The following is a 14,518-nucleotide window of genomic DNA, read 5'->3' on the forward strand; positions in this document are numbered from 1 at the left end:
TTGAGATGATTGTAATTTCTTTTACAAAGGTAGAACCAATAGAAACTTTGAAGTCAGAACTAAAGAATATCGCAGGGCTATAAATGGAAATAGTGAATCTGAGTTTGCAAATAATCTTTTAAATAATGATCACACTTTCGATAAAAATTCAGGTCTTAAAATACTTCACTCAGGATATAAAGCATCGCAAATAAATAATTTTGCAATTTTAGAAATTAGAAAACATGCCAATATAAAATCAGATATAATTAATAAGAAAAAAATATATAAAAAATAATGATAAATGCCATTACAAAGTGATAAGCTTCCAGAAGAAATCTTCTTATAAAACGCTTGTTAATGGTAAGTAGTCAAGTATTGTTAGCTGCATATTTAAATATTCGCGCCAGGCATTTGGTTCGTTTTTAAACCGCCAGAGGTGCGCTCTGTCGGCCATCTTGAAGAAACGCGTGAATTTTTATAAACGTCAAACATAATCACGTAACTGTGGAGAATTTTCATTGTAATGTAATTATTCCAATGGATTATGAACTTTCTAAAACATATTTTCTTCGATATTATCCAAAAATTATATGAGCAGAAACGATGCTTATGAAGAAATCTCGTATTATTATGAGGCGATCCTATTTTAGTATGGAATTGTGTCTTAATATTCAAGTTACCCGAAACAGACAATTTAAATTTGACCAATCAGAGGGCCTACACCGTCCAGACGCTGGGACAATAATACTATCAGATTGCAAAATTAAATTGCCGACCCACAAGTCTGGTAGTTTATATAGTGTTTTTCTTTTAAGAAATCAATCATCAATTTACAACAAAAAATCATCCATACATACGTTCTGCTAAGTTGTGAAGTATGTAAATAGCAGTACTTGTTTAAAAATACTGTTTTTATATGTTTTATATAAACTGAATATTATTGAATATATAAAAAAATAAGCTAAAAAAATATTTATCAGTAAAATAAGCGTGGATTACGAAACTAAACCTTCGCACCGTTGATGTTTAAATAATATAGATTACTAATCTATTTGTTTACTTAGGTAATATATCTTACACAGTATTTGTATACTAAATGTACATTTTTTATGAATATTCCACTAATAGAAGTGTTCAAAAATGTTACGTAAAACTTCTAACAGACTTTTACAATTAGTATGGCATTCGGTGTAAAATGGTGTAATTTTAATGAAGAAAAAGGTTAACTCACCTATCGTCGTAATCAGCGTCAGCGAGTACAGGAAACTCGAAGAGAAAGACCACCGATGTTGTGGACCATGCAGATATGTCTGGGTCCCTCTCTGCCTGTAGCTGACTCCGGTATTTCCCCTCATAGCCCTCACTAGGGTATCCTGAAACTCCATCACCTCCTGGGCAGCCAACCTGGTCCAGTTATCCTTATACAAGATATTCAAGTCTTCCGTTATGGACCATAGCTTTTCTACAGTCTTTGAACGAATCTCAGCCCCTACAAGACTATCAGTTGTGCTAGGGTTTGGCTGAGACGCAGCCACAGAAGTTTCAGTTTCTCTGAATGATGCAAACGTGCCCTCAAGAGCCATGAATGCAAAAGCACCAAGTAAAGTATACACTAGAACTATGATGCAAACTCCTAAGCAAGTCAAAACTGATGCAGAAGAAGTAGGAGTTGGACAAGTGCAACAGCAGCAGAGAACCGAGTCATCTCTTGAAGCTTTATTTGGTTTGTGTGGTCTTTTCTTTGAGAAACAGCACGAAGATGAGGTCCCTGGTGATGCAGAGCTGCAAGAGGGGTTTCTGTAGATGGGATGCTGTGAGTAGGACGTAGATGATGGATTAGCTCCAGACGATGATTCGTGCATCATTTTGCGTTGAGATTATCTCTCAATTAAATGTTTTTTTAGTATCTTCCATCACTTATCAACTTTCTTTTTCACAAATGTTTGAAACGATATCGTGTTTACGTGTATATTAGCACTATACACTTTTAAAAGTCTTAGAACCATTTTTTAAATGTTTAAAAGGGAATCACGTATGTCTGCCATGTAGTAAATACAAAAACGCAATTTAAAACGATTTGTATTTTTAACAAAGAATATCCGAATTCTTGCTTGTCAATTTAGACCCTCCTCACGATTTCTTTTAGCATTTCAGATTTGTTAGTGTTGTTACTTCAGACAGTTATGCTAAGTGGCTGTTCCACTCCGTTCCAGGTCTCCGTCTATGTCAGCGTATCTCCCTACATAACTGTTTATATTTATTTTGGATATTTACCGACGATTCACCGTGGCGCCACATTAACACAATGTAAAAAGTTGCTGCGTAGAATTTAAATGTGTCTCGTATGTTCACACTTTATCAAAGCAACGTTGTGAATCTATTGTGAGAGGAAAATTACCACATTTCCTCAGGGTAAAAACGCTTACATTTCTTCCCCTTAGATTCGTTTTAACAATTTTTCAATTTTCAGTGTCGGTTTGGACGTCTTTCCTGGCAGGACTCAGAGCCACACATTGTTGTCTGACTCCCGATCAAATATGGTAAATATTCCTTCCATTATTTCTAAGAGGGAAGCGAATCACTTTCAGTTCATTTACTCGGAGAGACATCCTTTTGTAATAACCTATTTGTTATGAAAGACTTTGATAACTGAACAGGAATTTTTCAATAAAGAAACTGAAGATAACAAGAAAAGCGAATTATTGGCATTTAAGACGGGTGACTTAAATACGATCGTTCCAGAAAATAATTTAAAATATCATTAGAGACCCTTGCCGATTCTTCACGCTTCGTTAGATGATATTTTGCTCCATTCCGCGGAGCTCGGTTGATCGTTTAAATTAGGATTTAAATTTGATTTCCAGTTTTCATTATATTAGGAGAACCATCGAGGAGGTTAGTTTCATCTTTGTTTATCTTTTCATTTCATCTTTTATCGTTTTCCTATTAGACGCTCCGGGATTACTCTCGAGTCTTCTGCGAACAAGTTATCCGAGCCGAGGATCTGAAAACAAAATAATAAAGTTATTTCAATGGTTCGATTAGCTTCCTCTTTCTTTGCTTTTAAAGATGATTGGAAAATACCGGAGAAAATAATTAGAACACATTGTTAGTTAAAAAATACTCGAAGAGGAAAATTCTGAAAGGAAAAAATACAGAAAGAAACAAAATAAGAAAGATATAAAGACAAATACCAACAAAGAAAAGTTCTGAAAGGGAATGAACACTGAAATAGTAAATTGCAAAGTAGTATAGGGTTTATAAAAAAGATTATTTTTATGAAAATCAAAGGTGAGATTAATATTACATTTATTCTGTTATGTCAGGTGAATTTAACCGCTAGCGTCGTTTTATAGACAGATTCCAACAAGATTATACAATTTATTCATTTAATATTCTCGGAATGCTGAAATCTTTTACGGAAATCAGGATTTATATCACGGACTTATGATAAAGACATGGACGATATCAAATTATATATATTTATTATTTAACTGAACAAAACATTATGTAGAACAAATATGCAGAAAGAAACTCAAGTATAATTTTTTATAGTAGAATATGTACCTTTTTCAATGTCTTCTATAATTTTTATAATATTTTGTAACATGTTTACTTCGTATTAGATAATTTACAAGTTTTAAATTATGGAAAATCAAATTTATTTATGCTTCGAAGGCTTACTCGTACATTAAGTGTTTCAGGAGTACAATAATATGTGTACAGTATATGCATAACTTGAAAAACTGAGCATTTGACATAAGCAGGTACCATACAAGTTGTCATAGAGAGTTCATTTTTACAAAGAAGTTCACCAGATAATACGTACAAATAAATGGTATGCTTGAAATAAACCACATAACTCTCATCAAACTACGTATCAACATACATATATCATTTTATATTGATGGGGAAGTAAGACAAAATGGTTTTTATTGTGAAAACTACACAGGAAAAATACACTGCACCCTTCTATTAACCCCAATCGAGTCTAAAAGGGATGGGAAGGAGTTGGGAAAGAAGAAGCAGGGAAAGTATCTGGCAAATTAAGATCTGGTCGTCAAACATGGATATACTAACACCCACTTCAACCATATTTAAAAAAATCCCAGTGTTAAAGATTCAAAAATTATATTCAAAACAAATACTGACTTTTCCTTACAAGAACCTAAACACATTTAAAACTTCACAAATTTCTCGCAATACAACAATAAAACAAGACATGCACACCAACTACTAATACCAAAAACCAACAAATCCTTCTGACAAAACACTACAGATTCCAGGCTATAAAACTATACAATTCACGTCCAACACAATATAAAATATCTAATATTACAGAGTACAAAAAACACATATGGAACTGGCTACAATCCTAATATTTATTTTTGCTATATTTCTCATTTGTTTTTGTTAAAACTATGTAAAAATCGATTTTAAATTGTAATTTTTATTGTTTTTCTGTCTAACAAACTCCACTGTATTGTTTACTATTATATAACTTTACAATTGAAAAAGTTCTCCACAATACAGGTGAACTCCTAGCATGGAGGACAATACTTCTGTAATACTAATATATATATAAAAAAAATATATATATAAAAAAAGCCATTTCAAGCAAAGTTTCGATTCTGAATGGTGGTATTTCTTTTGTTTGTTATATTATGGTTGGTAAAATAAATTCTTCAGGAAGGTTACAGTTTTTAATGGCTACATACATTATGAATAAGCTATTATATTTAATTAAACAAGTTGTATAAATAACGTTTCTTTGTTTTGTAACTTTGAGAAGAAATTTCACAAAAATGACTTTAACGCGTTTTAAAACTTCCCTAGGCTTAACAATATTCTTATGAGGCGGGTTACTTTCACATTTGTTATATTAAACATGTAATTGCAATAAACGCCCGGGTTTCCGGCAATTAAAAAAAAAAAAAAATTAGTTACAAAATCTGTAAAATTAGTAATTTATTTAAAAATATTGACAAACAATTTTAATTTTTAACTTACGTATTATGGTAAATTTTGAAGCCCAAAGAGAAGTCTTGGTCTTTCTTAAGATTTTATATCTTATGACTAATAGAAAAGAAAATACAGCGAGTTTTACCGACGTATTAATTTATGATTTTTTAACGGCTTTTGATGTTTCGTGCCAAATACGGCACTATGTGACCCGAAGAGTTAACGAATTGCCCTTTACTAATGATGTATAATTATAAATGTACCTACTGTGAAAGCAGCTTAAAAAAAATAAAATTATTTGTAGAAAGTTCGACCTCCATTAATTATTTACTCCCTAGTCCAAATTCATCTTGAAACTCAGAAAATGATTTCATTATTGTTTGAAATCTGAACTTTTCAATTTCAATGGGAAGTCCATGCTTTTTCCATTTCTTCGGTAAATTCATTTAGTTTTACATTATTTTCTCGAGCGAGATTCTCTGATTTTTCAATAAACTTGAGTCTTACAATTCAAACGGTTTTGACCTCTGAAGCGAATAGTTTTTTCCAACAGAATTGAAATTGCACACCGTAGCGCTATTCACTTGTTTCATTCGATTGTACGATGTGGTACATACTCCTCTAGCTTTTGAGTTTCATTCGATAACTGGAAATGGGCATCGTTCGAATCACGTATAACAATAATATACTTGTGATAATATGAAGTTGATGATAGGTTTTGAATTAATTAAATAGTAATAATAATTTTTAAAATAACCTGACTAATTCCGAAATGACAAAAAAATTAGATCAACAGAACTACCAATACCAAGAACAAAATTCTTTAATATATTACCAAAAATATAAGATCCCTTAAATATAGCTTTTTAATTCAAAACAAATCTATAAAAATATATTTTCTGAAAACTTCAAGTCAGTCTTCTCCACCTACTTCCCTTTGCCTCCTTCAACATTACAACATACCCCAAATTGGGATGCCATAGTCTCAATTGCTCCAGAGAGTCGGGACTCTTGCCACATAAAAATCAAATATATCTAATTTATTTCTAGTTCTAGTGTGTAATATTATTTATTTAGTGGGAAACAATAATTTATAAAATAGTAATATAAATGAATTTAATATTATATTTTAAATAGATAAAAAAAAATATAAGAGCTTGATTATCTACTGTAGATATTGGTTAGAATAATTTTAATATTTACGAACACTTGAAAATACATTATTTTACGAAATTAGGTTTGCTCTTTCTAGGAATATTTTCATTGATGAATTAATTACATAAATGAATATTTACTTAACGTTACAAAATGCTTTATTTTAGGAAAATTCCGAACAAAAACATATCAGATAGTTTTGATATGTAGATTACTGCGGAGAAGGTTAGACTTTACTTAAGAAAAGTTATTGGATTAAAAATAATTTATCAGGTAGACAAAATCTTCAGCAGAATTTGCTGTAGATTAGGTAGTCTGTGTATCAAAGTGTGTAAAAAGACAAAATCTGCTGAAGATTTTGTCTACCCGATATACACACTATACAGTTTATCTTATCTACAGAAATTTTTGTTTACCTGATACACAGACTACCTAATCTATAGCAGATGTTGTCTACCTTATACACAGTCTACCTAATCCAATGCAGATTTCGTCTACCTAATCTAAAGAAGATTTTGTCTACTTGATAAATAATTTGTTATCCAATAACTTTTGAAATTAATTCAATTGTGTATACCTGAACCATTATCTAAAAATAATGGTTCAGGTATACACAATTAGATGATTCCATTTTGAGCAAACTTTAACTAAAGTGAATTTTAAAAAACTTAAAATATTTTTTAAACTTTTATAAAACCTGAAACGGTTTCCTAGTGAATAGTTACATCATTTTGTAAGTAGTGCATTAGAAAAAATATTTTTTCAAAACGTCAAAGAGAAAATAAAATTTCATGCAAATTTATTTTTTGTGGAATTCGTTGTTTAATTAATTTGTGTAGCCCGTTGACAAATTGGATTTTTGTGTGCGGCAATTTTAAAAGCTTTAAATTAATCGAAACGGCTTTCAGGCTAATCTGCGAGATTCGAGTTAATCGAAGAGCTTTTGACTAAACCGACAAACGTACCCACGGGGCAATCATCAAAAATTTTCCGCGTGTCATTGCACCAAATAAACCTTGGTTCATGGGGGCGATTCCGCTAAACATTTCACACTAACGAATCAATGTGGATTTGCCCAGTTAATTTAACGGTTTGTTTTAATTGTTTAATCATTTTCATCTTAACGATGCGTGTCAATAAAGGTTCCTTGTGAATTTGCAGAAGTTAGTGCATACTTTAAAAACTTTTTTTTTACTCTATTAGTTAGCAGAATTTTTTTTGTTACATTTTTATTTATTTATTTATTTATTTAATGCATGTTACATTGTTTTGAAATTGACATAAAGTAGATATAATGAATCACCATACTAGGCGGCTGCCTGTTTCATGGTGACCAATTGAGTGTAATTACGTTGTATGAAATATGAAATCTAGTGTAAACATATGAAATTAGTAACTATAGATGAAGCTAAAATTTTGGAAAAATTGTAATAAAAAGTAGAAGATAGAAATTAGAAAGGAGAAAGAAGTAAATTAGCATTAGATTGTAAAAATGTACATAATTATGTATATAATTTTTAATATGTGTGCATGCAAGCACACATGTGTATATAGCAGCAGACATAGGTACCTATATACATATAACAACCAATATCGTCTTCACCATAAGGGCACACGGTGCCCGTGCCCAGGGCCCCCGCTCTCAGGGGGCCCCGAAGGACTGACAATTTCTCTCGCGAAACGTGATAATGCGGGCGGTGTGTGCGAATGCGCGCGGAAAAAATTTTGAATGCGATTTTGACCCTTCTGTGTACAGAATTTGTGTAAAGAACAAGGTCAGAATCGCTTGCGCCAACATCATTGATGATATAGCCACTAGTTTCTTTCACCTGGCAACACCAGAATATTAAAAAAAAAATTATCTTTGGAATCGAAATGTCAAATTTGCAGCAATGCAAATCTGATGCGTGATAATTGACGAAAACATCGTAAAACCTAAAACCTATCAATTTATCAAATTAACGCAATTAATGTTGTTTTGGTACATATTTTATTGCTCTAGGAATGTGTTTCGGTCAGTAAAATATACATACAAATATACATTATATTACATGTTGTGATGGTTTGAACAATCACATAAATAAACGAAATGAATATACTCCAAAATTTTTTTGTTTGGGCTAACAGATAAGATTTATTGACAGGCGGGCTTGAAGAGCACATGTTCCCACGGGAAGGAAGAAAGAGATCGCATGACAGTCTGTTCTTGAACGCGGATACGTCGACAGCTCCGAGAAATCAATACAAATCAGAAGTGTTGTGTGAAATTACAGTTGATTAGTGAATTCAAATGGTGTTAGAAAGCTTTGTTGTATATTGAATTAAAGTGAAATATTATTGAACCGGTGTTTGTGTAAAGTGAAAGTGGTTGGACTCAGTGAGAAAACAATTAATAATAATGACAATAATAACAATTGGATAATTTGTAGAGCGCCGTTTTGTGAAAAATCACCCCAGGGGCGCTAAGAGTTGGGCGATCGCGATTATAATATAAAATGTGTTAAATTAAACGTGATTTCGTAAATATGTAGTTCAAACTAAATTACTTGTCTTAAAAACATGAAAATAATAATAATAATGAATGCGTTTTAAAACAGAGTGAACGTATTTAAAGGCAGGAAGTTTTTTAATCGGGCTAGGGAGAAATTGATTTCGCGAGATGGCATTCTATCCACGGAGACCGAAAACCAGAAGATCAAACAAATCATAAACTCGGGTTCGAATCCTGACAGAGATTAGATTAGGGAGGTACAATTGTATTTACAGAATTATTTAATTACCCTTTTATAGGCGTAGGGAGGGGACCAAACTTGAACAAGTTGCAAGGATTTCGCTAAAAGGAGGAAAGAAGCCGATAGGGAGGTGACCGAAAATTAAACTGATTTAGCTATGTAGTGTGTAACCAGGTAAGTTTCACACTAGGATTTGGAGGTGACTAACAGGGTGAGTTTTTTTTATATTATTTATTAAATAACAGAAGTCCCTTTAAAGGACGGATACAGCATCCAAGTTTACAACCCCTGCAGCCCAAATAATGTTTCAGAAAGGGAATGTGTCAATCAGACTACCTATCAGCTGAAAAGGGGAGACGGGCCAATGACCCTTTCATATATAGGACAAGACGCAGGTACAGTCAGTCAAAGGGGAAGTTTTGCTAGCGTATGACCGCCCGAATAGAAAGCGATCGGATGCAACCAGACAGAACAAAATGAATACATTTCTTCTGTTATTTGACTTTCTAATTTAATACTTTTCATCTATTGTTTGACTTTCAAAGTTACAAATTGGGATGCACAAAAACAAATCTAGAGTCAAAAGAGGGAGATGGTAATCTCCGAAATAAAACTACCAACCGAAGAACTTTTCTCAACAGGTACCTTTCGAGAGGTAGGCAGCCTCTTTCAATTAAATGCAAAAATCAAACCAATTATCCGTTTATACCTGAGAGAATAGGTATTCAATAGAAGTTACCCATACCTAATACACGAGGGTGCTAGTAACCTCATAAAATAAATACTGGAACCAAATATTAAAATACAGACAGTCCTCATCCTAAATTTGGCATTTCGAGTAGACCTTACATATATCTCATATGATAATTGGCTGAATGGGTAGGCACACAACCTATCGCTAAAAAACAGGCTAAATGTCGACAAGATCGTCGTGTGTTATCTATGTTATTGACCTAGAAAGGGATGTAAATCCCCGACGACGAGGGAGTTACAACGTTTTCTAGAGGTGGCACGTAACTTAGGACCTTACGTGTCACATTTTCGCGACTAGATTCGTGACAAGGGATGTCATGGTTTTCCCCTTCTACCCTAAGTAAAGTAGATTTTCCTGGAGGTGTATGAGGTTGGGGCAATTCTAAAATTGGTGATGAGACCTGGTTTTCTTTATTCTGGCGTGACGGTTGCCGATTTGGAACAAAGGGAGACCAGGCCGGTTGTGATATCCAGACACGCAGATATCGATCGCCTTGCTCAAATTATCATCCATCGGTTTTGTTTGGTAAAGAGGAGGAGCCAATCTTAACTTGAAAAAAATTCATTTCCTTTCCTCTCCTTCCCCTCCCAAAATATATACATGGATGGCGCCGACAACTAACACCATAAATTTATCGTATGTATATCACATATATAAAATCCAACACTTTATTATATTCACATTACCCTATGACAGGTAGAATCACGTAGCTAGTTTAAAGAGCAGGCGACTCAGAAAAATAAGGTTTATGAGATAGCTTTAAAACACAGCGGTAATGGATTCAACTCACTCTATCTCAAAAGAACCAAGGGATACCACACATACATAGATAACTAGGTTTCTAAACCGAGAAACAAAAAACCAACACAACGTTCGGTGAAGCCTTTTTATACTGAACCGTCACGTGAAATGAGTACGTTCAAGGTCGTACGTCACGTAGACAAACTAGGATGTACACACTTGAAGGGGTGTGTAATAAAGAGAGAGGCAAGGGCTTGAAAGACGGCAGGGAGGACCTTCCTACCCCGGATATATATATAACCAAAGCCTTATGGAAAAGTTACCTATGGGACTTAAAGAAAATTTATCGTAGAAAGAAGAGAAGGAAAAAGTTTGAAGTAGAAAGGGCTGATCATTACAATGTACAATTTTGGGCATTAATATATTATTTTCTAGTGTAAGTTGGCACTTGTGTTTTAGGAAAGGAGTGCTATTTAATTTTGGAAGGAAAAAAATGTACTTACAGTGATAATGAAATATAAAAAGAAAAATTTACTGTTAAATTGTTAAAAAAAGGAAGGATCGGTAGGTAAACAAAGACATAAATATATATTTTTTTAATTACAAAAGCCACTATTTTTATATGCGTGATGTAATATCTCAAAATGAATCAAGCTCGCATTATATTTCATCGGTGCATAAGATAAAATTAATCATAGTTTATAATATTACAAAATCTGCTAAAAATGTAATGTAATCAGCTTGTTTGTGTAGATTTATTTTATCACCTGAGTAGGTACTAAAAACATTGTATAGTTAAAGACAACTTTGATTATTAAAATAATAGACAATTGGCACTTCATTGTTGCTTAGTAATTAATTTAAAATTTTAATAAATGGTTTCGTTCGTACAAAGGCAAAACCAAATCAATCCTTGTGTTTGCTTCTAATACCATCTCACTTCTATTGAAGGATGGCTATCATCATTAAAATGATCACTTGGTGGAAATGAACTCATTTTAGTCACGTGTCGAAGCAATAAGATGCATCATCTTTCACATCGAAGATTTCTATCGGATTTTTCCTGTATTAGCAGTTAAGTAAACTCATATTCGATGAAGAAACGTTAACCTATCTGTTCTCCGTCTATCTGAGTATATGAAGAATGTGCGTCAGCAAAATTGTGGATGCATTATACACAGAATTCAAAAACTCTGAACAATAATCGAGGTACAAATATCACGTAGAGAACCCAAAAAAACTTTTTTAGATCGGAGCATTTCGATCTTTTGTTTTCATATTTGTTAGCAACGAGAACGATTGGAACGAAAACGAAATAAATATTTTAATTTATTTTTTTGGTTCATAGATTCTGTCCCAGAATAGGTTCCACGAAGTACGTGGAGTGCGCCAGACGAGGTCATTTGACGCTACGTTTATTCCCAATCGAACGTTTATTTCTCTCCAGATCAGTTCATTAGGCCACGGCTTTGGGATGGAATGAAATATCAATACATGACTGCAAAGGACCATTTATCTCCGATAAAAAAACACCTTTGAGCTTTGAAAGAGTGACATATCAATTTGTTATTTTTGTATTGAATGAAATCTATCAGAATAAAAAATTCCCGAAAGAAAAATTTTATACTTGAAATTTGTTTTTTAAAATTATTTTAACTAACGATTATTTAAAAAAATGTATATTCTTTACATTCTCCTTCAGTTGATTTCTGTTCCGAGGTTCCTATTCCTGTAAGTAGTTGTGTTGATGTTAGATCACGATTTTCTCATCTTCATGTTTGTAGATCTCATTTTTATATTGACTGATTATCTTCATGTTTGTTGAACAAAGATTGTGTTGGTATAACGTGTAATTTTAATAATTTAATAATCTTCAAGCTTGTTTAAGATGAAAAAATATTTAAATGTCGTTTTTAAACCAGTTAATCTGCCAATCACGATTTCCTCATCTTTATGTTTGTAGATCTCATTTTCATTTGGACTCATTTCCTTATCTTCGTGTTTGTTGAAAAATGTTTGTTTTGGTATTATTTGAAATTTTAATAATTTACTCATCTTTAAATTTACTTAAGATGATATAATATTTTAAAGCCGCTTTGAAACCGGTTTATTTTAGCATTTTAAATTTCATTTAGAAGGTCATTGTAAAACTAAACACGCAGTTTTATAAGTAAAAAGAGTTTTGTAGTTTAGAGACTACATATATGCACAATTTGGTAACTTAAAACTTAAAATTTTGAAAGGTGAAGAGCATAGGAGGAAGACCGGTAGAAGTTTAGACGTTTCTAACAGTTGACCTGGTCCTTCTAAATGACAACTCATTTGATAAGATCTCTGTGATAATGAATCGCGGCAGGACAAATAAAAGGGGTATAAAAAAACGTCCTGTATATAAGTTGATGAAAAGAATATATTTTAAGACTTGCGGCTTACCATCCATTGTGTTTACTCTTGCAGGGAAACTGGTGATTATCAGTTTTCTATTAATAAATTGATGTTTAACTTTCTACACGGAGAAAATCGAGTTCAGCTTTATTTATCAAAATGCAGTTAAAAATGTGCCTGCTTGACGATTTCCTAGTAAAATATTAGTAATTCTAAGTATATCTGAGCACGTGTTCAAGTTTATAGCCTTGTGTAAATAAATAAAATGGACCAGATTTGAAAATATTATTATTTTTATGAACACGTGTTCCGACTTCCTCATAACATATTCGTGCTTTACTGATAATATTTTGTTATGAAGTAGTTCAATTCATTCGTTATAGGCCTCGAGTTCCGTTTTCAACAGGAAAAGGAATAATTTCCCAATATTTCACATCAGTATATTTTCTCCACAATATTGACAAGATGAGAGCCTTTTCTGAAAAGCGTGCTTTTAAATATATTTTACTATTTAACGTCAGAAACATGTTTTTTGTTAAAAAAAATAGTACTCACTTCATACAAAATAGCAGGTCTTTCTTAGAACACGGACCCAGTACGTTGAAAGCTCTGTCTCAAAACTTGTGGCAAGTGATGTCTTGCAATTCGATTCTAGGTAAAGTACGATAAAGTGACGTCTACCTACGTTTATTGTTATGTTAAATTACTAATTACTGATAGCATGATCATTTTTCATTAAAAAATATTCCATTAAAAAGGCATAAACTTTCACTGAACGAGTTTCTGTCATTGGCATATCACTTCACTCTCTAAAATTTCACAAACACGTAAAGAAATGAAAATACAATTTGTATACTTATACACTTCATACCGTTGCTTTTTACATCAATTTTCAATCTTTTAAGCATCACAAAACCAAATACATTATTATCGTCTCTTTTTTTACCATTTAGGTGTCTACTGTCGTAAGCCCGTTTAACCGAAATCTGTTTTTCTTTTATCTGAGGCTGCCGGTTTCCAGATATGATTGATCGAGCTCTGAACAATACTGACAGTTATTGCGGCCTAAAAAACTGTTAATATTGTGTATGTTTTTGACTAGATTTCTATGGAATAACGTTACGAAAATTATCGTTTGAATATTATGAGGAGGATAATAAAAAGGTATTATAGTTAACATTCTAAAGGACTAATGAAGACAGATTATGTTTTTAGACATCTATTATGTCTGCAATCGGAAAATAAACAGTACAACATAAATGAATATACTTTGAATGATATTTCGTTACAATTAGAGGTGGACTTAATTGAGCCACTGATTATTTGAGAAACGAAGCTATTCGATTCCAAGAATAATTAATTTTATCTAATCTTTTTGGTTAGCTAAAAACCTAAGGGCACATGAAATCTTTTGGAGTGATTTTTAAAGTAAATATGAAGTAAGCTTGGGTTTTTAGGAATTTCATAATTTAGGGGGGTGGTAGCACATATTCCGCAAATTCATCATAGATGTGGATAATCTTAATCGTGTGCAAATGTGTATCTTGTCTCCCGACTGCACACTTATGTAAAAGGATTCAATGAGGAATAATCTTTAGAGCACTTTCCATTAAAATACCGATATAACAGTATGTATTCTGTGTCTTGTGTCTTCTGTGTCTTGTGTCTTCGGTGTCTTGTCTCTTGTGTCTTCGGTGTCTTTTGTCTCTTCTGTCTTCTGCGTCTTGTGTCTTCTCTGTCTTGTGTATTCTGTGTCTTGTGTCTTCTGTGTCTTGTGTCTTCTGTGCCTTGTGTCTTCTGTGCCTTG

At 32.6% G+C, this 14,518-nt stretch overlaps 1 protein-coding gene across 1 annotated transcript in view; it reads right to left on the minus strand.

Moving 5' to 3' along the window:
- LOC149412867 (potassium channel subfamily K member 18-like) overlaps positions 1–14,518 on the minus strand; it is a 283,444-nt gene that overhangs the window by 98,883 nt on the left and 170,043 nt on the right. The window contains exon 3 of the mRNA XM_089645627.1: positions 1,214–2,986. Coding sequence (XP_089501753.1) covers positions 1,214–1,847 — 634 coding nt within the window. The 5' untranslated portion in view covers positions 1,848–2,986. The remainder of the gene's footprint in view (positions 1–1,213; positions 2,987–14,518) is intronic.

Source organism: Hesperophylax consimilis, chromosome 22 (assembly GCF_061612785.1).
Source record: "Hesperophylax consimilis isolate HC1 chromosome 22, BYU_Hcon_1.0, whole genome shotgun sequence".
In the NCBI taxonomy this organism is placed as follows: Eukaryota; Metazoa; Arthropoda; class Insecta; order Trichoptera; family Limnephilidae; genus Hesperophylax; species Hesperophylax consimilis.